We start from the raw sequence: 25,492 nt of genomic DNA on the forward strand, positions 1-25,492 counted from the left end.
TAATTATACTGATAGTTTAATGTTATTCCAAAAAAATGTGCAAATAAAAATCCCCTCTAATAAAAGCATGATAAATACTGATAAGAAAAGTGCTGAAATCAGTAATCCACCTTTTACCTTATTTCTCCTTAGTTGGCAAAGCCAGTTGAATCACCGAGGATTTATTTATGTGCACAGCGAGTGATTAAGCTGTGGAGAAATTAAATTCCTGAAATGATTATTGCCCCCCCCTACACACACACACACACACACACACACTTCCTGTATGCTCATAAAAGAAAAGACTTGCAGGTGCCGGTGGAACATTGCTCATGCTTTCCTCAAAACTCAATCCGGGCATCGGTGCCAGATGGAAGGGTGGCGTTCCATCCTATGCGCCCGGGCCAAACCAAATATCCACCTGGCAACATCTGAGCTTGCGGTCAAATGTACTACCTTGTACATCTTATTCATATTTTCTCTGTTTGATCTGGAAAAAAGTGCCTCACACTTTTTTATAAAAGACCTCATTTGACTCGCCCGAATCAAAAAGACATGACTTCAGGGTAGTAGTTAAAGTAGGGGAGGGATTGTCATAAAAAAAGTCTTTACAGTAGATTCCAGAGAATTTAGCAAAGCCACGACATGAAGAAGAAAAAAAAAAGTTTTAATCCCTGAAAAATGACTCATGCTATAAAGTCAAATGAGTTTGGCACGGTTGTTTAGCGTTTCCTTATTCTTTACTGCCTTTTCCTGAAAAAAAGAAAAACTTTTTTTTGCTAACAGACCTAGTCATGACACCATTTTTTTTCCAACTCCGCATGTGTGTCAAGTGGACCTCCTTCGGCCTTGACCGAACCTCCAACACATCTGTCCCGCTTATCTATTTCCCAACAAGGATTTTTTTTGTTGTCATTCTAAATGCAATCACGCTTTCTCTATGTTTTGAAAACACAGCACATGTGTTTGTGGATTGACCCATTTTGCTGAGAATGATCAAGCTGTGTCATTGCGTAACTTTATGACACACCACCTATGAATGCAAACAAACAGAGCGAGCGGTGGGATGCCGCAGTCACCCGAGCAAACGAGCGAGCGTTTTGCTTCAAAGTGCACTGTGCTTTAAAGTAACCTTTTGTCTTTGTCACTTTATGACATCATTGTTCCAAACACTCCAGCCTGACCTTCGTTATTCCTTAATAGACGTTAGGAAATCATTAGCTTTGTAACCGGCTCGCAATATTATCTGCGAGCCAGCCGAGCACGTGTTCTTCCACGGCTTGGGTGGAGAGTTCAGAAGTCTTGCGATTGGCCCACAGTGGAGTAACCACTGATGGATGCCTGAAAGAGGAGAAGACGTCGAGGATTGCCTATCATAGATATGACTAAATGGCTTGCCTGCAGATGATACTTGGAGAGCTGGGAACATTTAGTGATGCTTTTTTCTCTGGCTTGTGGCGGAGTACGAAAGCAGTGAACATGTAATGCAATATTACATCATGGATCGAAGGGTAAACACGCGTGTGCAGAACAAAAAACATTGCGCAATCGTGTTGATGATTCAATATTTAACATAGTAAACGGAACAAATGATTAAACGAAACCAGTTTTATTTGTATGAATGAACTTTGAAAGTGTGGCATCACTTCCAGTGTTAGTTTCTAACTGCATTTTAAATTTATATTCAAAACTGCTTTTTTTTTTTATATATATCTTGCAATTGTGGGACCATAGAGATGAACTCCCAGCTGGTGGTGAGGTCAGTGCGCGTGCCCGAATTTAGGAAGGCGTGAGCGCGCGCGTTCATGCGTCCAAGGAGGAGAGCGCCTCTGGGTTGGTGGTGGGTAGGGCAGGAGGGACGAAAGCGCACAAGGTGAAGAGTTTGTTTTCTCGGGTGGGTAGGAGGAAGAAGAAGAAGAAGAAAAAGAAGAAGAAGAAGAAGAAGAAGAAGAAGGAAGGAAGAGGGTGCAAAACCGTGTTGAGATCCATAGGAGGACATTTGAGACTCACCGGCTCCTTCGACGCTCCTCCCGGACACCGTTGCAACGTCTTCCCGACGCTTTTTCTCAACCGTAAGAACTTAGCAACTTTAGCTTTGAACTCTTTTAAGGTGCATTTTAAAAGTAAACCGGGGTGAAATGTTGCACGTTAGCAAGCGAGACGTTAGCTGCGTGTGACACGAATGACGTGCTTGTGTTTAAAGTGACATCGAGAATTGCATAATGGGGAGAAACGTGTTGTTTACATTCGTGTTTAGCTGCAAGGAGATGTGCACAAGTTAGCGCGCTTGAAAAGGGAATGCGTTGGAAGATTGAAAAAGTTGGCAAAGACTACAAATGAAGTTCCTAACGTCACGTATTTTTGCATTTTTTTGTGTGATTGATGGATATACGGCAACGTTAAAAGCATGCAGTGCGCAATAATTGTCTGTCATTAAGCTGCTGTCAAAAATAGCTGCACAGCCAAATGAAATGTATGTACTCAGTCACTCTGTATCAAATCTGCCCTTTATTTTTCTTTTTTTTAATAGTTGAACACAAAGCTAATTTTCTTTTGCATGAATGACAACAGGTTATTTTAAACATTTGCATCATATTTATAAATACTATATTTGGGTGCACCAATTAAGGTTGTTTTGAAATTCTGGATGCATAGGTTATGGCAGAATGCATTTTATTTCAGGAAATGACATTCTAATATTTTCAATTTGAGTATTGGCGCATCTTTAATTATGACATTATTTGTGTCATTTGCTTTGCGACCTCACTTGAGCTCGATTCAGTAAGTCAGATCAGAATGAAGGGATGCCCCGTTCAGAAGCTCAAAACACACAATAACGTCTTGTTGTGAGAATACAAAGTCTAATCTCAGCAAAATAGTCACGTAACCAAGTTCCCCCCTTGCATTACGGTATGTTGAAGATCAGGTGACATTAAGGCTTAAGACTAGGCTTGTCCACTTTTAACTCGTGAGCTGTGCAGGTGCAGGCGAATGTCACAACTTGTGCGGTTGTAACTAAGAGACCAAGACCATTATAATCGTTCATAATTTACAAGAATTGTTCCGTTCAGCTCGGGAGGCGATGATGCAATGAGTTTACACGTGAATCAACTTGTCAGTACTGTAAATATCTCGAAATGGAATGATTCCGTTTATGATACACTCGCACCCTTTTAAATCCAACTTTTTGATTCGAATCATTTTGACTCGACATACTTGATCCGGGAGCCACACGTGTGGCATTATTAAGTGCCCTCACGACCCAGTTAATTCACAGGCTCTCCCCCGTTCGGCCCAGTAAAGCTGAATTAGTCCCATTCTCTGCACAAGGAACCACAAATGTCAGCAAATGTCAAGCACTCTGAGCTTTGGCTTCACTTTCAAAGCCTATTAGCAGTGCGGCTTGCCCTTTTGGCCAGCCGCTTGATTGGTGTCAACAGACTCATAAGCCTTTGCTGCAACATGTGAGATATACAGTGGCGCCTTAAAGGTTGAATACAATCCTTCTAGAGATGCTTGGTCAGTCCGGGTTTGCTCAATTTTCAATTTCAAATGGCAGAAATAAAAAGAACAATTAAGTGGTGCCAAGCAAGTGAGAGGAGCTAGTGAGAGTTGAGTGTGAAGCAATCTGTATGTTTGCTCGCAAAGATTGGTTGTGTTTGCTGGAGAAGTATCCCTTTCACAACTTGGGCTTTCTTGAATTCACAGTAAATCTTGTTCACGAGGTGCTTTGCTTTTCAAATGTGCCAGTTTTCCATTCAAGTTGGACGCCAGATCGGACGTGTGGGAGTGAACCACAACGGCCTTTATAGAGACATCAACATGAACGAATTAGGACAACGCTGAAAAGAAGAAAAAAAAAATCTCCAGCATGCAGATGTCATTTTAATAAGTGATCAATTCACTCGTCTGAGGACACTAAGTACGTGTGTGTGTATCAGCTTTCCAAACACAACCTCTCACATACTCGCGACTTGACCAACACCCCCCCCCCCCCCCGCTTACTCACAACAGATAATGCTACGTGGTGCAGTTAAAATAGCCCACTCCCATTCCAAGTTCCCTTTGACCCAACCCCCCCTCCCCTCTTTCTACAGACCCCTCCCTTCCCCCTTTGCCTTGCCATGCAGTCTGCAGGTGGTGAGTGGTCATGTGTTGCTATGGAAGAGGGTGGGTCGAGAGGTGATGGAGAGTTTGGGGGGGGGGGGGTGTTCTTATTTAGTCTTAAGCCCCCAGGCATTGTTTAGGAACTGACTTGTGTGTGCGTCGCGCACAATGGCCATGTTTACTTTGGATTTGCCGTGCACATGTTCATCCATGCATGCGCCTTTACTCGCACATGCCGACTTTTGTTTTCTCTTTGGGAACGAGCGGGGTGTTGGGTTCGGTTCCCGTCGTCTTTCTTCAAGCATATGCCAAAACACACACAGAATTCGGCTCAGTGTTAAGCACAAATCCCTCACCTGGAGTTTTTTTCTTTTTCTTTTTTCCCTTACAATATTGGATCCCTTTTTTTATTTTATTTTTAAATCTGCTTTTTTTTTTTTTTTTGCTTACAATGGAATGTTCTGCCTTCTGTGCAGGGTGCTGTCGAGACCAGTTGGTGCCATTCCCGTGTGAGGGGCCGGTGAACCAACACAATGGCCTTAGCGGGAGGCCCTGACTACTTCCTGTGTCACTCAAACTATCAGGTGAGTGCATCAAGACTTCAATGTCGAATTTCCGGGTCCGTCGATTTACCCGTGCCCGCAATAGTTGGGAGTCTTCTTACTTAGCAATCAGTTGGCAACGTCCAATTCCTGCAGAATGAGTCTTTTGTTTCGAGACTGCAGGATTTTCTCCACTTCAACCACCAGTAATGCAAAGAATTTCTCTAAGGAGCACGGCGAGAATCTATAAATAGAGGGCACAACAACAATAACAAGCTTGCAGCTTTGCTACGTCACGGGCCCGAAAGCTGCCGATTGTTTTGTAAGAGGTGGCTGAGCCTCTCACTATTTTTCTTTTTCCTCCTTTGGCAAATGGAAGGTCACTACTAACAGCTGAGCCTATTTGAGGGGTCATTAAATGACATTGGTTGGTGTTAGCTTCCAGGAAAGTTCCAGTTCTGCACCAGTAAGACTGCAGTGAATAGTCAATTGACTCCCCGTCGAGAGCAACATTCCTCTAGCCTGCATCTAGTGGAGGGGGAAAAAAAAAAAAACACTTTGGTAGTCTGAAGGAGAGAAGTGGGTCGTAGCATTGTTATGTGTGCGTTTTATGTCGAGGCTGACATGACAAAGCATGGCACACATTCATTCCACCCCACCGAGTGTCTGTGTAGGCTGCAGAGTGTGTATTGATAAGCCTCCATTTTTATTTTTTATTCATTACTTGCATAACACGATAGAAAAATGACTGCAGGCATGTTTTGGTAGTCTGGGCCGCATTCCAGGTGTGTCTTCTTCAAGTCTGTCATAACAGTGAGAGGTTTGGATGGAGGCAGTGGGAGCGTCAATCAACTGCCGTCTTCGCGTGCAAACGCGCTCGTAAACGTGCGTGCAAAACCGCAGCCCGAGTTATATGCCCCCGAACAGGGTCCGAAGAAACAAAGAAGGAACCAACGTCGCCTCGCTCCAAAAAGTCTCCCCCGAGCGCCGACAACGTCCGACATGTGTGATCTGTCTCAGAGCTCGGACTACAATTCCTTCTTTCTTCCCCTACTCTGAGGTCAGAGGTTAGCGGCTGTGTGCGTTGGTCGCCCGGGCAACACTTTGCGCTCAGCCTTGTGGTTATGCTCTCAAGTAAGTACAGCAGTTGGTTTGCTGAGAGGAAGTAGAACAAGTTTCATTTGGTATGTGACCGAGTTCAGTTCAAATAAGAACTTAGAGCAAATCATTCTTCCCCATTGAAATGTATTGAAACCCCATTCATTTGTTCCAGCTCCCCCCACCCTTAAAGCTGTTGCTTTTGAATGTAAAAAATTTGATAATTGCAGAGTTTGCATATAAATAAAGCAGTTTTACGACATGTAATTAAGTTAAGACGAGCTCTGTTTGTTGACGTGTAACTTTAAAGTGCGTGTCATGCATCCCTGTCCTAGATTTGATGCTCCGCCTCGACAAAATGGCTTCCACGCCGTACGTGCACACTCGCACGATTATACATTGGATGCATTTCAAGTTCGGAGGTCCTGATCTGGCTCCGAAAGAGTTTGCTGAAGCCTGCCGACATGCCGCATCCAAGTCAGCCTAGTCAAGTTGCCTTCCTTGGAAAGCTTTTGGCTGCTACTTCTCGGAGCTATAAATCGTACATTGGGCTTTTATAGATGTTTTCGAAGCATCCCGCATGCATGCTTGCGCGTGCGCGCGCTCTCGCGGCGGGACATCTGGCCACGAGCAATTCCAGGGAAGAATTTTTTATTTTCCACGAAAAGTCGAGATGTGTTTTCTTTTGTTGTTGTTTTGGCTTTCTTGTCTCGCGCTTTCGCGGCCTGGACGGAGGCTGCGTCGAATTACCCAACGCGTGAGGAACTTGACTATGAGCGATGCTTAAAGCGTGCTCGGAGAGTGATTGATCTCCCCGGAGTAAGCGTCATATGTGTCGGGGTGTGTGACAGGCAGACGGAGAGAAAAAAGGTCAAAGGGGTCGCAAAGTCACAGCGCTACAGGGGTCAAAGTATCGCCCTTGTGTCACTCGGTGTTCCTCGAGAGCAGAGCAGAGTCGTGAACCCGTCCATTGTCTGGGCGCTGTGAAAATAACCCGCCGCCTTTTCGCTTCACTTAAATATCTGACATCCGACACCACCGCGTGGCCTTTTGTGACACGCTCGCTTCAAACAACATCTTTCTTTCTTTTTTTTTCTTCTGCCTGTTTTGTTTATTTGGCAGGAGGGCATGGACCGCGGTTCCTCTCGCAGGCCCGAGGAGCTGATTGTTCCAGGCTTTCAGCGCTCGGCCCATCCAAACTTGCCACATCACCATGGTAACTCTCCTGTCCTGTCTATGGCCCAAATTTTAAGTACATGATGATGGATGACACATTCCTCTTTTCCTTCTTCCATTTCCTGCACGGTAAATATTTTGCCAAGCCTCCTTCGTTTCCAACTTGGACATTGACATCCTTCTTCATTGCAAGTTCTGCTGTCCAGATGTAGAGCCTTTCGACAAATATTAAATTTATATCTCTCTTGCTCCCCATCCCCCCTCACTGATAAGCTCTTGAACACATTACACGCATGGTAAAACCTGCTTTCCCGCGCCGTTCTCAGAAATCCATTCGGTCATCGTGGAAATGCCTGGAAGCCGAGGAGATGTTGTAAATCGTACACCCCGCGACCTCTTCTTCTTCTTCCCTCGAGTTCGCCGGTGTGTGCTCGTCATGCTTGTGCGAGTGTGTTGTGTTGAGAAAGTAGGCAAGAGGTCAGGGCGCTCGTAATAAAATATTTTCCCATATTTAAAACAAAAAGGAATGAAAAGTTTTTGTTTAATGAAGGTAGCCGAGGTCAAAGTTCATACCGGTGCTATATTTTTTTTTTAACCTCGGCGTTGCCCATCAATGATTGCAGGTTGGCTCTGCCAAGGACAGGGAGCACTCATTCACTGTATCCTGGGATCTGACTGGAATGTCCTGGCTGCTCTTGGACAGGAGCTTTTGTAGCCAGATGCCAGACAGACTGTCGTTCCTAAACATCCAAGGAAAAAAAGGAGAGAGAAAAAATTTGTATGTTCCCTGGCCCGAGCCAAGAAGTGTCATGTGGGTCAAATCAGAAAGTGACGTTACAACTGTCATCCATCTTTTTAGGAAACAGTTTTGATATTTCACCGCTAGCTTCCATCTTCAAACAGTTCAGGTATATGTAAAAGACCGTCGACATTGTGAGCGAACTCGTCTTGCATATAAAGTTGTCAGCAGGGGGATGATAACATCCATCCCCGAGCGTTACATAAGAGCCATCGCTTGCTATCCTCATCAGCCCTTTACCTCCTAACCCATGTCCCACTCTTGAACATCACATGACCTTGTGTCCTCTACTTACCCTCCGTGTTCGTCATGCATACCTCTTTGTGATCCGCGCTGAGCTGACGCCCCGCTGTTCTAAGTACAGAGCAGCTTTTTTTTTTTTGCCCCTCAGCCCCTCCCCTCACGTTTCAGGCTGCAGATGTTGTACGTTTTTGGACACGGTGTCCTCGGCTGCTCCTGCGAGCAAGTGTGTCGGTGTTCCACTTTGTTGTTACCCTCGGGCTGCTGAGCGTTGCTGTACTTTTTTTTTTTTTCCCCCCCCCACCAGTACGCATGCCAGGAATTCTGTGCGGTGTTGGTTTGGGACACCCATCGGTCAAAAGGACCTTGGACATTGAATTTTTTATTTTTTATTTTGGGTCCTGCTGAAACGACTTCTCAGGTTTTGCGGTTCTGGTTTTTAAAGTTCAGCTCCCACTGTCATTCACACTTGCTATTTTTCTCACAGATGACGACGTGGATCTGGAGAAGCTTGTCAACGAGATGAACATGGAGAGCGTTTACTCGACGACGGCCGACACGGCCCTCATTCTCAACAACGCTCACCTGCCCCACCACATTATGCACGTTCCGTTCGTCAGGCACGGCCCCGCCGTCCGTCGCCACACGCCCCCCTCCGTACCCGCCAGGGAGAGGCTGCGGTACTCCCAGCCGATGCACATCCAGGCCGTCAGGTAGAGTCGACAAAACGTATGGCTTCCGCAATTGCATTACAATTTGTTGGAATTTCAGGATTGCTGAAGGCCACGCGAGCGTTCCGTGACCTTGCGTTTTCTCGCCCGGCCGTTCCACAAGTCAGCTAAGACGGCGACCCGAGCGTAAACGTGCATGTGTCTCCCCCTGCAGGTGCCTGCGCGAGGAGCAGAATCTGCGCCCTGCGTCCCTGCCTGCAATTCCCAATCCTTTCCCCGAGCTCTGCAGTCCGACCGGCTCGCCAATTCTCAGCCCCGTCGAGGCCTCTGACCAACACGTAGGTGCTCACAAGCCACTTCAAAATGTCCCCCCCCTTCCCTTGTTATTATTTTAACTGTATGCCAGTCATGAGAGTGGATGTGTCTTGGAGATCAGCTGACTGACCTGTTTTGTTCGGGTCGGAGCAGCTCGTGTTGACTTTGCATGCTCCCAGGCTTCCCTCCAATCATAGGTTGCCCCAGGTTATCTTACACAATGTGTCTTTTTGCAAGTACAGTGGAAGTAGTATATTATCACACACACGCACACACACACACGACAGGCATGTTTTGCTGTGGAAGGAGGTGAGCAATGTCTCCAGGATGCAGACTTCCGTAGCAAAGGCTGGGAATGCCTGCAGGTTGCCTCTCTCTGAACTTTGCGAATCCTTCGGCCCGCTCCGGCAAGACAGGCGTCCATTTCCGGTTCACACGCTTTCAAGATGGCTCTTGGCGTCATTGTGTGAGTGTGTGAAAGCATGCCTGTGTGTCATAGCCTTGCCCTTCCTTCCCCCGACAGAGCCTCCTGTCCTTGGAATTTTCCATCCTTTTCAGGATGGCCCGTTCTGAATAATGAGAATTATTCCGAATGCTCTCTCTTGCTCCACACACTCCTGTACTGAGAGGTTTCGTCTTGTTCCCAGGTTGCATTATACACGCATTCATTCGATTTCCTTGACATCATCTCACAAGATGTGCAGTCAGCGAGCAAGCTTGCACTTTGCACAAAGGGCCTGTTGTGACTTCATTTTGTTCAGCTCAGCTCATTCTGTCTTGTGCGCCCACATGTTCGAAAAGACCTTCAAACTCGTATTACTTTGATTATCTTTTATTTAGATGATGATTGATTTGTATTATTATTTATTTTATATTATTATTTATTTGTTTTTTGTCACCATCATGTGCTCCTCCGATCATAGTCAATACACACCCACTGGCGCCCCTGCTGGCAGGCCGAGGCGGGTTCCGATCGTCGAGTCCGTCTTACGCAACGGCGCAGATGTATTTTGTATTTGCATTGGCATGTTTTTTTTTGTTTTGTTTTTATCACAGGATCTCTCTCACGGTTGCCCCCTCCAGCTGTTCTGCTGGAATCTTCAGTCTTTCTCACTGGGATAGGCAGCTCATATTATCAGCTTAAGTTATTACACTATAAGTATAGCCCAGTAGATGCGTGACATGACAGCTTTATGGTCGACATCGTTGCTAATAATATAAATGGATTTGTCCTCGGGGTATTAGGAGCGGCCCACCATGAACGACATAACGTGACAACTTCTGCGGCTTTTGCAGATACGCTCCAGGGAAAGGTCTGATGTTATTTAACCGTACAAGTCCTCCTCAACCTGAACCATGTCTGAGCGTTAACACTGTAAATAGCACTTTTTTCTATTTATTTATTTATTTTGTAGCGACCGCTGCCGCACGGTAATCCGATCAGTCCCCGTCGGGCAGAATTGGTCAACTTGAGCGTCAGGTTGCGTGAAGGCTGTGACTAATTCATGCTTTTTATTCGGGAGCACGGACAGTGCATTACGAGCGGAGAAAAGCCTCGCCACTGGGGAAACTATTTGGGAACTCAAGAGTTGCTCCAATAGAATCAGATTGGCTTCAAATATTTTTTTGGAGCATTACTACCCCAGCCCACCCCCCACCCCCTGCTGACACTACATCGGAGTTGAAGATCTTTTGTCCGGCAGGAAATTAGATCTTCCTTAGCGCTATTGTTGCACGAGTGAATAGGAGGATTTATTTGTGTAGCAAACTCAAAAGCCAAATTGTGTAAAAAAAAAAAAAAATTCGAACAAGTCCAATCTTCGGATTTCTCACCCCGTCACAATGTTAGAATTGATTGCGACAATGTCGTGGCATCTTAGCGCTGAGTCATTGCGGTGAGGACTTCTTCTTCTTCCCTTTGCTTTTGTCTGCGGTCAGCTGATGTCCCCCCCCCCCTGCACGCAAAGGTCTGCTGACCCGTTGCAATCAGATCAGGTGCACGAGTGTGCGTGCTTGCCCTGCGTGGTGTGCGTGCAATGATTGCAGAGAGAGCCTGTTCTACTGCATAAGCTCATAATGACATAGATGTGCAAGCCCAGCTCTATTGTTAGGGAGATAGAACGTCACGGTCGGTTCGAAGGCGGATAAAATTGGATTGTCGGTCGAACCGCGTGAATCGGTAGAGGTGACGGCGGTTACATAGCCGTCTATCGCTATGTTGGAGGTTTTTTCTTTTTTTTTTTTTTTTAAATTGAGTGGCAGGTCGCTGTGAGGTGAGACACTCGGGCTTTGTGTCGGCCTTCTGGCGAGATGAAATTGAGTTTGGCCCTGTCTGCAGAGCTAATCAACTCAGTCTGCCTCGACATGAAAGATGCCGGGCGGCGGCGGACACTTCTCGTGTCTCCGACGACGAGCGTTTTCAAACCAGTTCAAGCCGTCCTGCTCCAAAATCCTCCACATTTTTTCGCTCTAAGAATCGTCTTTTTCCTCCGTGCGCTGTAATTGAATATCTCCAAAGAATTTGCCTCGCTGATTCTTTTCGAGCCCACGATTGTCTGCGTTAGGATTGAAGAAATAAACCTCGGGGCAGCGACTAATGGTCAGTCAGCTGACTATCTTGCTCTAATACCATCATAGATGCGCTTTTGTCGATTTTCTTATTACCATGCAGAGAGGAGAGAATCCATCATTGTGCTCTTATGTTACATAAAAAGATTGCATCTGCAGATAAAGGCCCTCGCCCCCTCCTCCTCCTCCTCCTCCTCCTCCCTCGGCTGCAACTGAATTGAGATTTCTTTTACAAGCTGTACTTTTTATTGTCACCATGGAATGATTATATATATGTGTGTGTTGTGTGTGTGTGTGTATTGTGTGTTTCCAAATAGCCTGATAGGTTTAGGGGCCCATAAACCTTTTTGGTCGAGCAGTCCTGACCCGAGTACAGATTATTCAGTTCGACCCCTGACCCCTGGACATACTGTTATGTGTGTTCTTTTGTTTCCATGCATGCAGGTGTCTGTCCGCGACCCTCCAATATGCTCCACTTTGTGTGCGTGTGTGTGCATGTGTGTGTGTTTGTTGACAAGGAGGTCAATACAGTGCTCACCCTCCTCTGTTCGAGCGGTGCAGGGGAGGGGGGGGGGGGGTCGAGGAGAGAGCCTTTATTCCGTCTTGTAAAGTTTTTACCTTTTGCAACTATTTCAAGTTTCTTAAAGGTCAAGGCTGTTTGTGTTGGCTCCATATTCATCCTCTCATGATCCGCCCTCCCACACATGCATACATAAACGCAGCTCACATGGGTGCAAACCTGATGCTGTAGTAAGACCCCCCCACCCCCACCACTAAAGTCATCTTGGTTTACATTTGCTCTTCCTGGTTTGGCTCTCACTTCTCATGCACACCGTCTTAGGGGCCAGCTGTGTTGGCCCGCACGCTACACATGAGCCTGATTATGACTCAGTATTGCATTACTGACATTCCACCATTGCTCTCTGTTCTGTACTCGCGCTCAGACCCAATCCCCCCCCCCCTCAACCCCCAACTCGCCGCCTCGAGTCGAGCTGGGCAGATTTGCTGAGCAACCGCCTCCGCCCCTCCCACTCCCTTGACCCCCTCGCCTCGGCCAGCCCTTGATCCATATTGCCCCGAAATCCACCGCCTCGACCCTCCAGCGCACGTTACACATGTTTCTCCACCGCTAACCTCCACAGCGTAATATTTCACACACAGCTGTTGAGAGGAAAGAGGATATGAGGCAGGGGAGGGGATGGAAATTAAAACCTGGCAGCCAGAGTGTGAGGGATGCGTGTGTACAGTGATTGGCTTTGTACTTGAGTCCATTAAGCCTCATGTGTGTGTTTGGGAATGAGGTCATCGTTGAAAGGAGCTGACAGTGTAGAAAGGGCACGGAGAAAGAATATCGGGGTGCACGACAGGTAGCGGCTGACCGTTTTGGAAACAAATGACACACTGGGTTAATCCAGCGCGAGGAGGAGGAAGGGGGAGAGAAGTGGGCGGGGGGAGAGGTGTACCGGTGGATGTAGCGGGTTGGCGGTAGCGCTTCGGATCACTCGGCGTCACTATCCAAGCCTCGGTGCTCAGTTAGCCGGGCCGGGTCGCTCTCTCCTCTGTGGCGTCCTCCCTCCTCTTCCTCCCCGCTTGCTTCCTTCGCTCTTACCTCGCTTGTGTTCTCCTTGCCAGTCGGCCCCTCCCTCCCTCTTCCTGACTCCCCCCCCCCTCCTCCCTCGCTCTCTCTGCCTCTCTCTCTGTGTCACTGGAGAGCGTCTCAGTGTGAAAATGCCATCCTGCTCTCCAGACTGTTGCCTCTTTCAGGCTGTGGAGGTAAGAGACTTGCATTTATTGTGTTGTATTCTTTTTTCGGGGTGTGTGCGAGTGCATCTTTAATTTTGTGTGTGTGTGTGTGCGCGGTTGGCAAAGTGCAGCGCTGCTTTTTGTTTGCCTCTCGTGTCGAAAACTTCTCTCCAACAAAAGTCACACGTCATGAAATCACTTTTTTATTGGGGGGTGGGAGGAGAAGAGAGAGGGAGGGAGTCTTAGGGCTTCAGAAGGGGCAGGGAGCACTGTGATGTTTTTTTTTTTTTCTTCTCCTCCCTCGCTCGTGTTAGGAGCCTCTCTTCGCGTCGCCGTGATGGTGCTTCTGGTGTTTTGTGCCGTTTTGGGCGCCCGAACGGCGGTGCCATTGTTCGCCGCGATCTCGCCAGTGGTCCGTTAGCGTTTTTTTTTGTTTTGTTTTGTTTTTTCTTTCCGCCGCTCGTCTCATGTCATTTTCAACAGTTGCTCCCGCTTGCTTTGTGTGCAGTGCAGGGCAGCAGAGTTTGCGAGCACAACGCCTGCTCTAGGCGCAGGATGTGAACTACGTAGGTGTGCGAGCATGCACACACACACACACAACCACGCAAACATGTAACGCCTTCTCTTTGACCTAATGTGCGCTGTGGTTTTTCAAGCACTTTCACGCGCTCATATTTATTGCATGCGTTCGTGTCGGGCGCCGCATGCGAGAGCGAGTTTTTTTTTTTTTTTTTTTGGGGTTGTGCGAACGTGCTGCTGCTCTGTGATTATCTGTGGCGCAAAGGCGCTCTCCGGCAAAAATTACAGCCAGTTTAAATGTCGCTTTGGGCGCTTGGTTGATATGGTTCAAAATGGCGCAACAATGGGCGGCGCTTTGGCTTTGAACTGTGCCCGCTCGCTGCTCCCGGTGGTGGCATTTTTTAAGGGCATAATCAAAATGTCCTCCAACTGTGAATATTTTCTACTTTTTCCCTCTCGGTGTCGGCGCGGCAGAAACGACGTCACTGCGCGATGTGCGCAAGCAAGTTTACATGCTTATCCGGGGATGTGCGTGTGAGAGAGTTTGGTTGAGCCGTGGACAAAAGGGCTGAACCCAGCGTGCAGGCGCCAGTTTCCGGGACTTTGCTGCGTTTTTTTTTTTTTTTTTTTTTTTATAAGAAACTCTCCTGTTAGAAAGGAAACTGGACTTTAAGAGTGGACTTGCCAAACACATGGCGATGGAGGTAAATGGATGCTCCGAATCCGATTCGTTTTTTTTCTTTTTTATAGTCGAAATTTTCTGAAATGCGGCTTAGGCCGTGTCGCGCCGTCCCACTGTCGCGAGACGTCTTCCAGCCCGTGACAAACATAACCCTCGGCCCATGTGTGGTTTTTCAGATCGTGAAGGTGTGGAGCGAGGATGGGGCTGGCAAAGTGGTGGAGATTCCGGCGGACATGACGGCCAGAGACGTGTGCCAGCTCCTGGTCTACAAGAGCCACTGTGTGGACGACAACGCCTGGACGCTGGTGGAGCACCACCCCATCCTTGGCCTTGGTAAGTGCTATTACGCCATTTTTTTTTTCAAAATAGTTCTACTTTACAGGTCTTTGTGGATTAAACATTGGATTTATTATCATCATTTAAAACAATTGACTCGTCGGATAATGGGCCCGGATGAAATGGGTAGCTTGCAGCGTTTTATTTCGCAACCCAAGGAAAGACTCATTATGCGTCGCGGCCCTAATTTTATGTTATTCCAATGTTCATCATAGATCTACAATTTTCATCAGTACTGTATGCATACATAAAACTCCTCCCATAATGAAATCAGAAGGCCTTCATGTTACGATGGCCGGTGTGTGTCTGCGTGGGTGGAGATGTTCTCGTTTGGGCTCTCCGTGTGTGTGTTTTCACTTGAGCATGGCACAAGTGTTTGTATGCGCTCTATACGTGGTGGCACTAGCAGGATGGTGGCACTAGCAGGATGAAGCATTTTGCTGCTCCCCAAAACACATGCCGCTTCCTTCCCCCGATAATAACACCAAAAAAAGGAGATAACAAAAAGAACATTGACTTGCACAGCGTATTCTTTCGGAGCATTACTTCGACAACCCCCCACCCCCCCGGATCCGTCTTTGTCTACCATGAGGCTTTCCCACTACCCCAGACTTGTATTTTTAGAGTCAAAGGATGGCTTTGTGCATTGCTGCTTCATCTGCGTTGCTGGAAAAAAAAAAGTGCACTGGAGAGATGGAATGTGAGGTGAGCCGACGAAGGGAGGGAAGGAAAAAAAGGGAGCAATGGAGAGAAAAAAAAAGAAGGGTGGGGGGGGGGGGTGCATGCAGAGAGGCCTGGACTAAAGCGTCATACCAGAGTCGCGGGGAACCAATCGTAGATCTCTGTCGGACGAGCCCCTAGCACGGCTGGCCAATCGCTTTGCACTTAACCCTCCATAGGAAATTCCCCCGCTTGCTCACACACCCGCACAACGGAGGTCAAACATTTCCACCCGTGCGTCGCTGCCACATTCATTTTTAGCATGCAGTCGTTTGTCTTTGTGTGTCCGTGATAATGAGACATACTGTGGGGGGGGACGAATTATGACTCAAGCCTGCGTGTGTCCATAGAACATCCTGTCACTATCCATTTCTTAGATTATGGACTTTTCCTCATTAACACACACACACACACACACATATATGCACGACTGATCACGTTAGGCCCGCGTGAGCTCTTGAATGCGCGTTCGCTCGTCTGCGGGCTTGGTGCACTTTGCTTATGGCTCCTCTGCTCTCGGCAATCAGCCTAAATAGATGACATCATCTTCCTGCAATGCCCACACTGCCAAAGCCTCCCCCCCTTCCCCCGCTCGCCATCGCTTGCCACTTCTTTCCCTCCCCTCCACCTTCGCTTTCCTCCCTCGCCGCCTCACAGTGCCTCTTTTCTTCTTGCTGCTGTTACTCGCTTGGTTAAACTCTTCCGATCGTATTTGGTCGTTGTGGGAAGCGAAGATTTTATTCGCATTGCTTATAAGCATGTTTTAATGTTAGGGGGGGGATGAAAAAAAAAAAAAAAAGTTTGAATGAGCCAGAGCTGATCCACCTCTCAGTCATAAATGAAGCAAAACTATGAATGCATTGAATACACAATGCAAAGATAACACTGTGACTCACACTGTCTGTCTGTCCGTCCGTCTGTCAGAGAGATGCCTGGAGGACCACGAACTAGTGGTTCAGGTTCAAGCTTCCATGAGCAGCGACAGCAAATTCCTCTTCAGGAAGAACTATGCCAAATATGAATTCTTCAGGAACCCCCTGGTGAGTCTCTCGCATCCCCATGTTGACCTTTCGGTGACTGCCTCGCTTCAGCACGCAGCTCTGCACGCACCACACACGCACACTTCACCATGGTGATTCATGGTTGGAGCTTTTGATCATTGCCGTTCTTTGTGGCAAATTAAAATGATGAAACTTTGGATGTCCAAGTAGCTCACCAAAGTCACTTCCTGTATCATAATAAGGTGATTTTTTTTATTTTTGCAAGTGTCAAGTCATCTAGAACATTGGTGTCAAATTCATGACACGGGGGCCAAATCCGGCCCGCCACATCAATTTGCTTGGCCCAGTCTTGCTAAATGAGATTTTTTTTTCAGCCAGATTGGATGGTATGCTTATTTTGCATCATTTTTTTTGCCGTATGTTTTTAAGCTTTAATTTTGTGGCACTTTGCAATTTGGTCCATCCTGGTACGTCATCTCTGTGCTGATGTGGACTCCTCATGGGGGCCCGGCGCTTGGTGACCCGCCAGCTTTTTCGGTGACATTATTGCCGTGGTGATTTAGGTGACCTCAGCTCTGTGGTAATGAGCGCACTAAAACACCCGAGTGCTGGCCGCAGCCTGTCAATCACACTAAGAGTGGCGCTGCTGGCTAAAGGGGATTACATCAGCGGGTGAGATCATACTGCATCTACTCTCAGGCTCAAGTGCCCCCCCACCCCCTCTCCGTCTCAATTTCTTTATCTGCCTCTCTCACCCTGACCACTCGTCTCTGAGACCTTGTGCTCGTCACACACACAACAATAGAGAGACATGGGGAAGTGTGACCCCCTTATAGCTTGTGCATACTCAAAGTGGTTTTCAATGCAACTCTCTCTCTCTTTCCATGCAGAACTTTTTTCCAGAACAGATGGTGGCTTGGTGTCAGGATTCTGATGGCACAATCCCTCAATCACAGCTCTTACAGGTAAGGAGGGATGACTCACAGAGTGCTGCACGCACGTGCAAGTGAATCGTTATCTCCCCCACCCCCCTGCTTTAATCAGAGAGCCCCAAATCCTGTCCTTGAAACCAGAAAGGAGAAAAAAAATGTCTCCTCTCCTCCTCAAGGCTGGGGACAAGGACATCTGTTGTCTAAAAATATGCATGAACATTCACGCAGAGTCATTGCAATCTGCTAATTACATTTGCCTGCTGGTGCTACAGCAACGCATTGAGGAATATTGAAAATGTCCTCTTTGTGATGATTGTTATGATTCCGCCGTTTGCTCACAGAACTTCCTGAATCCAAGCAGCTGTCCGGAGATTCAGGGCTATCTGTACGTGAAGGAACCCGCACGCAAGTCCTGGAAGAAGCTCTACATGTTCATGCGACGCTCAGGCCTCTACTTCTCCACTAAAGGATCATCCAAGGTCATTTATATTCAAATCATGAATAATGTCATAAAACCTCGCGCCGAGGAGATCTGTCTGCCAGTGCTCCGTTTTGATTGACACGATAATCGTGGATAATTTTATCCCATCGGAATGCATCGTCTTCCACCACTCCCAGGTTTAATTTGAAGCATGATTCACATTTACTGGCATGGTCAAAGAGTGGTTAGCGCGGCTGGCTCACAGCACGAAGATCCCTGGTTAGAAAGGTCAGTTTCCAGTAAGTTCCCTTGACCAAGGTGCTGACACAGGACTGGGATTCCGTCCCTAGGCGTGACACGTTTGCTGTCCCGTTAGATCCTCCGATTTCGAGATTTCTCGCTTTCATTACGCATTCCAGGGATAGGAATAATAGTAATAATAATATTGGATATTGTAACATTTTGTCTAAACAGGAGCCCCGACACCTGCAGCTGTTGTCCGATTTGGACGACAGCAACATCTTCACCGTTTTTACCGGCAGAAAACTACACAATGCCCCTACAGACTACCAGTTCTCCATCAAGGTAACACAACAACATACACAAATGAAACTTGGGATTGTCACTCCCTTTGTAACAGATGTACCTGTGTCACCTTTGGAAGTATTATGTCGGTGGGGGGGGGGCAAAGGACAGAAGGGTTAAACCCACCCAGCAGGGGTTCAAACACACACTCAGCGCTGTGTCCCCCCCTCAATCCAAGAGTTATCTGCGGTGGGTCACCTGCTGATCTGGGATAAGCCCAATGGGATAAGCCAGGATGGTACAGTGACTCTCCACCCCGAGCTCACTTACACACACGCGCGCACACGCACGCGAGCCGACCGTCGTGTCAGATGCTGTCAGCGGGGGTGACAGTGCAGAATTGGGTTAGGGATTTGACTTGACGGGTGGTGGCTGTATTATTGCTATGGTAACGTGAATTAATTCATCGCGAGGGGCTGGCAGGATCCTCATCGCTTCTGGGGGGAGAAAAAAAGAAAAGGGCTTGTCTGCTATAAGAGTGTAACGCCGCATTGTGCACGTACAATAAACGCTCAAGGGTGTAACCGAATCTCTTTCACTCCCCCTGTGAACTCTCGAGTCGACCACCGCCCCCTGAAAAGAGTGCTCATTATTTGCACAAAAAAAAAACCTCTCCAAATTGCATCTTTTTTTTTTTTTTTTTTGCATTTTTCTGAATAATGCATGAATGAATGACTGAAATGTATTTTTTTCCTTTTCCAGCCCAGTAAAACGAGGGGGGACTGTAAGGAGCTGAAAATGTTGTGCGCTGAAGATGAGCAGAGCAGGACCTGCTGGATGACCGCCTTCAGACTTCTAAAAGTAACCCAATGGACTTTTGGAAGGCTTCACTAAGCCCGATATATTTTTTAAAAATGAAATTTATTCCCCTTCTCTTGTCTTCATAGTATGGCCTTGTCCTGTATAAGAGCTACAGCGTCCCGCAACAGAGGAAGACCAACCTCTCGCATTTCTCCACGCCTGTGGTGAGGATCTGCTGTGTGACATCATCGCCTTTACTGGCATGCTAATGCTAATGCTAATTCTCTACTCAGCCAGTCCATACTAAGCCATTAATTGGCTGATGGATTGCAGCGCTGTTCACTTCACTTCACATGCCTCGCTCTAACTGGACTGTGACTGTGTTAGTCTTAGTTAGGCTAATTGCGCCTTAGCACGGTGAGAACCCGACTAACTCAACAGTGCGGCAGTAATAAGTTGCCAAATCAAAAGCCGATTTGCTGTGAAGAGTCTCTAATTTAATTATGGAGCCTTTCTGCAAAATAGCACCAGATTGAAAATCTGCATTAGATTAGACAGATATTGATTTGACTTGCACACAGACGACTCGTTGTTCCCCAAAGTTGTGTGCGTGACAGGAAGTTTGTGTCTTTTCAAATTTGAAGTCGTTGCCCTTGATTAAAATGATTCCCGCAGCAAAGCCAGTAAGCCAAGGGGGCCGTTTGTGATTTGGGAGTGGACTGAAGTGGGTCTCTGTGCAGACAGGATTTGTCATGCTCCAGTGAGTGTGTCTGGCTTGTTAGACCTCTGACTTTTGTCCCGCCCCTCCCCCCCCCCCTCTGGCTTCACTCCCCCACCACCTTCCGTCACCCTCCGCCGACCCTTACCACCACTCCCACCCTACCCTTTTCCTCAACCCGTCCCCTAACAGCGAAGCGTGTCAGAGAACTCCCTGGTGGCGATGGACTTTTCGGGACGAACCGGCCGCGTCATCGACAACCCCGTGGAGGCCCAGAGCGCCGCCCTAGAGGAGGGGCAGACATGGAGGGTAAGGCAAAGGAAAAGGAATGAAATAATCCGGGTTCAGCCCAGTTATTTTTCCCACTCTGCTCATTCTACGTAGAAACGGAGTCAGCGTATGAATGTCCTGGGCAGCCCGTCGCCCCTGCACCCGTCCTCTCTGAGTACAGGTGCACGCCGACGTCGAGCGTGTCGTCACGCGTTATTACGGCGGGCTAATGTGCGTGTCTGTTTTCCAGTCATCCACAGGACGCAGGTTTGGTTTCACGGTCGCATCATGAGAGAAGAAGCCCACAAAATGATCATACAACAAGGCCAAGTGGACGGGTATGCTCGCGGCGTGTCACAACACAAGCATGTCGTTTATTCCCCAAAACGTTTCTAATTCTCTCTTGTCCTTTAGGTTATTCCTCTTGCGGGATAGTCAAAGTAACCCCAAGGCCTTTGTGCTCACCTTGTGCCACCACCAGAAGATCAAGCACTTCCAAATATTGCCGGTCAGTGAAATACCATTTGAAGAAGAAAGTTGGACATTTGCATATTTACGATAAAGGTGGCTTCAAAAGCCGCTATCGTCAGTTTAAAAAAACAAAACTGTTTTAACTGGCAAGCGCGTTTCATTTTTTGGTAAATGCTCCTAAATGGACATAGTCGTGTTGCGTAATGTGGAAAAAGCGCTCGCCAGCCAAAAAGCCAGCCAATGGAGCGCCGTTAGCTTTGATTAGAGCAAGCATTTCCTTTTGGCTTGGTCTCGCTAATCTTATGCAATCGCACAACATTCATTTCCATCCAGGGCTTGCGTTCATTTTTCTATGTAAGATAAGAGTGTTGGACCACTGTGTACAAATCTTCTCTGACATATCCCAAAGATTCTTATGGGATTAAGCTCTGGACTGGACTTCTTATACTCTGCCCATTACTTTGGAACATGGTCCATCTGGCCTCATTAGATCACGGGATCTCTTTTTTTTTTTTCCATTGCTCCAGAGCACAATGTTATGCTCCCTAGCAAATTGAAGCCTTATTTTTGCACCAATTGAAGAACAAAACTAGCCATTTCGAACATGATCGTTTTCCCAAAATGTTAACATCTAACTAACCCCCCCCCCCCCCCTCTGCCATTTTGTGGCGTGAAGTGTGAAGAAGACAGTCAGGTGTTCTTCAGCCTGGACGACGGCGCCACCAAGTTCACCGACCTGATCCACCTGGTGGAGTTCTATCAGCTCAACAGAGGAGTGCTGCCCTGCAAGCTCAAACACCCGTGCACCGCCGTGGCCTTGTGACACTCCTCCACACCCCTTTCAATTTTTTTGTTTGCACACCTCCTTAACCCCCCTCTGCCCCCCCCCCACCTCCTCCTCCGATCACCCCCACCGAATCCCACCTATCCACTCTGGTGAGTCGAGTCTGGGTGAAGAAGTGAGCCGAGCTTTTTCTCCGCCTTATTGCTTTTTGGAGGCTTGAAAGGGGCGCAGAATGTTGGACTCTTGCATTGTTACCACGGAGACCAGAACATTTGTGACGATGCACGGAAGCTCGTGAACTATGGCTCTCCTTCCTTCCCCTTAAACCCAACCCCACCCTATTTCCCCCAGGCCTGATAAGCTGTGGCGCAGGAAGCGCCACCCTACTTCTTCTTCATTGATCATCAGGGATGGAGGGGAATCCCTCCGGGTCTCCAGCAAATTTTGGATCCAGGAGGTTTTCTCAACCTGTGCAGTCCAGTCTGGATAAGCTGACACCATGACACCGCCCACTCCACCAAAAGACACCCCTCCTTCACCCCCCACTCCCACCTTAACCCACCCCATGTGTGTGGCTCTACTGCTGTGTCCAGGATCAAGTCAAGCGTGAGGAGAAGGATCTAAAACAAGCAGAGGCTTATCAGAAAGGACAGAGGAATGTTTATCAGGAAGGCCGTGACGAGCCTCTCTTTTAGACTTGATTACTTGATGTCATTTTAATGCTGTTTTATTACTGTTGATTCAATGCAGAACTAGTTTGCACTCGCGAGCGAGGGGAGGGGCTACCAGTCAATCATCATCATCATCATCCTCTTTCAATTGGGAGAAACATGCACGTCGATCTCCATCTAAGTTGATGGGATTTTAAAAAAGAAAATAAAAAATGGGGGGAGGCGAAGAAAGTCACGGCGGATGATGTAGTGCCGTTCCGAAAGGTTTGGGAAGATCTCGTAGCATCGCGGCCACACTACTGTTGTATTGTTAAGAATGTGAAAGAAAGTGCAACTCGGAAGAGGAGGAGGAATGTCCGAATTCCGCCGAGATCATTTGAAATGAAAAGGGTTATTAGTTGGCTTTGTGAATGTCATTTTGCTTTTATTCCCCCCCCCCCCCCCCTCGAGTCTGTTCTCAGCTCGCTCGCTTGCACATTATCAATGATCCTGAGGTGAGAGTAAATGGTCGGAGACATCTACTAACGCCTCCCGCCCTGCTCGGAAGAGACAAATCAAAGAAAAGCACTCCCATAAATTTTTTTTTTTTTTTTTTATAAATGCGTGGAAATGAACAAAAAAGACTTGAAGTGTGAAACTCAGCTGACTGCGCATCAAACACACAATCAAATGAGCTTCACCTGCCTTAAGTGAAAACAATGAGCCTTGTACATACACAATTGAAACGTATTTATGAAGATGCACACACACAGCGATGATTAACAAACATTCGGGGGGAAAATGGATGCCACTTATATGCTAATTTATGGAGACCAGCTACAAGCCTGGCATACATACATAAGTCCACCTAAAATGCTCATATTTTTTAATTAATCTATACACAAATCATTTTTTTCTTGGGCTTGCTGCTGCGTACATTTCACTATGCTAAGCTTGCTGTCGGATAACTTGTGGCTAAAACATGCGCATTCACAAATTTCTCAAAAGACCCCCTCCCTAATAAAGGATAATTAAAATACGAATAGGAAAAACTACACTTAGTTGACTTCTCGTGTCACTCATAGAAAGATATTCCAAAAATTATTTCCCCAGTGCTTTACTAAACCACCCCCCCCCCCCCCCCCCTCTAAAATCCATCTTGTACCAGAGTAGGGTTAGCACAAGGCGCGGCGCCGTGTCACTTTGCCCCCACGTGACCAGCCGGGGTGGACTCTCTCCAGGGATTGGATAATGCTTGAACCCCCCCCCCCCCTCCCCCTTCAGACCCTTGCCCTTTGCCCTCTCGCTCCCACCTGTGTCCAGCCTGTAAGCTATGAGCCTGTGGCGAATGAGTGTGTGTGTGAGTGTGTGAGTATGGCTCGACTGTTATTGTTAACTGCTGGTCATCCAACTTGCCTTGTAGACACAGTACAGAAGGTCAGGAAAGTGAAGTGATGCCTTAGATTCACATATTATTAGAAGAGGTGGGAGTTGAACCACGTCACTAGACACCAGTAGGCACTTTTTTTTTTCTCAACCAGTACCCCCCGACCACCACCTTTTTTTGTTTTCATATGAAATCACTGTGTCCAACATGAACCAGCCGTCTAGTGCATCCTTGATTTCCGAATGAATGAGTATGTGAAGACGATGGTGGGGATCGAACACTGTACCTTAGGTCACAGATCACTATGTATGGCCGTTATGCTTTGCCCATAACGCCGTGTAAAATGAAGAATGCTATTTTGTCCTTAATTCATTTGTTGATGATGTGCACGTTGTGTATTTTGCTTATCAGTTTTATCTTATCACAAAATACTACACTATATACAGTATTAAATTAAACATGCTCAAAATTGTATTTTAAGACATCAAACTGGATTTTTTTTTTTTTTTCCGTGTGTACAACTTTACTAGTATTTGGCTCACACTGAGAAAGGAAATAAATAGTAAAAAGGCCTATGATGAAAACAATTCGAAACTTTAAAGGAAAAAAGACTTTAGAGGACTTTAGAGTTCAAGTCACGCAAACACAAGATAGGAAAAGCCCGACATTCATTTTAGTTTTTAAAGAAATAAAAAGTCAGAAAATTTCCAAGTAAAAAGCTGCAAATTTTCAAGAAATAATATAATGAGAAGAAGACAAGGACAAGGACCAACGTATTTTCTACAAAAAATATTACAAATAGTGGGGGCTAAACAGTCACAAGTTTTAATTGAAAAAAACTACTGAGAATAGAATTGCAACCAAAAAATCAGAAATCGTTTCAGTGAGTGAAGGATATTTTGGGTAGCGATGTGACCGTAATATAACAAATTTCAAAATTTTTCTTTTATTAGATTGACTTGTAATTCAAATTTTGTTCTATTTTGAGTGGCCCTGATACTCGTACTTGATGCTTTTTGTTTGATGTCATGTTCAGTGAACATTTCTCTGAAAATGTTACATTGGATGTCACCGATTCTTTTTTTTTTTTTTCCAGCAAATAATGTTTGTTAAATCACCTTTTCATGGATGTGTATTCTTTGGGGGTTTTGACATTTTGGCAGTCGGTGCAATGTTTCAGAGTAGCTCAAAGCAGTCGGCGTTGTGGTTGCCTCCATTTTCTCGTACAATCCATCCACTTGTTCTTGATTTTCTACCTAGTTGTCATCAAGCCAAACAAGTCCAATTGTCAACAGTGATTTCATAAGCTCAGTCATCATAAGCTCAAATCAACATGTCAGGGAAAGGAAAATGGGGAAGAAGACAAAAAGTACACACCTGAATTGTGTTTCATGTTCTTTTTTGTTTTTTTCATGCTTTTGCTTCATATTCTGTAAGTGTCTACACAGCTCCTGGATCTACATTGTATCCTGTTCAGGTATTTTTTTGTACAAATAAGGGACTGATATATTCTCTGTTTATTGGAAATTAGAATAAAATATGACGTTGCTATAAACCAAATGGGGCGAGTCTACTGAGCAATCATTTATCATCTGACTGTTTACTCTCATTCTCCTTTTACTAATGGATTTGCCATTTTCACATTAACTGTAAAATTCAAATCTGTCAAATTTGAATAGGTTCCCCCTTCCCCAAGCAAGAGGGGGGGGGGGTATTAATTCTAACAGCAACCCGAAATAACATGTTCAATGGCTACAATAATTAAATAAAACAAATTCATGAGCTGCACCGCCGCACTGTGGCAGTTCTAGGTACTACATAATCACCTAACCCGCACACAAGTAAATTTTCCGCGTCTCTTTTGGTCATTGGATATTAGGTTTGGAAGCAGATGTTAAACAAGTGGAGGACACACTAAAAATAACTAATAGTGTCAACGTTGTTGTTGGTGGTGTGTTTGTGTGTGTGTGTGTGTGGGGGGGGGATTAAAATCCCCCTTGGTGGGCCACTAATAATAAATACAAGTATGTCTCAGCC

General features: G+C 46.5%; 1 protein-coding gene across 4 annotated transcripts; it reads left to right on the forward strand.

Moving 5' to 3' along the window:
* Nucleotides 1-1,787: 1,787 nt before the first annotated feature.
* On the forward strand, nucleotides 1,788-25,015 carry LOC133144451 (growth factor receptor-bound protein 10-like). Of its 4 annotated transcripts, XM_061267137.1 has the most exons (17): nucleotides 1,788-2,051; nucleotides 4,563-4,670; nucleotides 6,849-6,942; nucleotides 8,429-8,654; nucleotides 8,827-8,950; nucleotides 14,616-14,772; nucleotides 16,420-16,535; nucleotides 17,387-17,461; nucleotides 17,770-17,907; nucleotides 18,324-18,434; nucleotides 19,137-19,235; nucleotides 19,322-19,399; nucleotides 20,086-20,202; nucleotides 20,278-20,344; nucleotides 20,414-20,501; nucleotides 20,578-20,671; nucleotides 21,311-25,015. In XM_061267137.1, exons 2-17 carry the CDS (start codon nucleotides 4,620-4,622, stop codon nucleotides 21,455-21,457), a joined length of 1,782 nt encoding a protein of 593 aa, XP_061123121.1. In that variant the 5' UTR covers nucleotides 1,788-2,051; nucleotides 4,563-4,619; the 3' UTR covers nucleotides 21,458-25,015. The 4 variants fall into 4 exon arrangements, with proteins under 4 accessions (XP_061123121.1, XP_061123122.1, XP_061123123.1 ...); XM_061267138.1 differs by lacking the exon at nucleotides 6,849-6,942 and having other exon boundaries at nucleotides 1,789-2,051; XM_061267139.1 differs by lacking the exons at nucleotides 1,788-2,051; nucleotides 4,563-4,670; nucleotides 6,849-6,942; nucleotides 8,429-8,654; nucleotides 8,827-8,950 and adding an exon at nucleotides 12,988-13,268.
* The last annotated feature ends 477 nt before the right edge of the window (nucleotides 25,016-25,492 follow it).

Source organism: Syngnathus typhle, linkage group LG20 (genome assembly GCF_033458585.1).
Source record: "Syngnathus typhle isolate RoL2023-S1 ecotype Sweden linkage group LG20, RoL_Styp_1.0, whole genome shotgun sequence".
Taxonomy (NCBI): domain Eukaryota; kingdom Metazoa; phylum Chordata; class Actinopteri; order Syngnathiformes; family Syngnathidae; genus Syngnathus; species Syngnathus typhle.

Excerpts from the sequence above, each read along its gene's own strand:
- LOC133144451 (XM_061267137.1), top strand. The coding sequence starts at position 4,620 with ATGGCCTTAGCGGGAGGCCCTGACTACTTCCTGTGTCACTCAAACTAT. Across the intron at positions 4,671-6,848 it reads TGTGTCACTCAAACTATCAG|GAGGGCATGGACCGCGGTTC; the intron begins GTGAGTGCATCA and ends TTTATTTGGCAG. Across the intron at positions 6,943-8,428 it reads AAACTTGCCACATCACCATG|ATGACGACGTGGATCTGGAG; the intron begins GTAACTCTCCTG and ends TTTTTCTCACAG.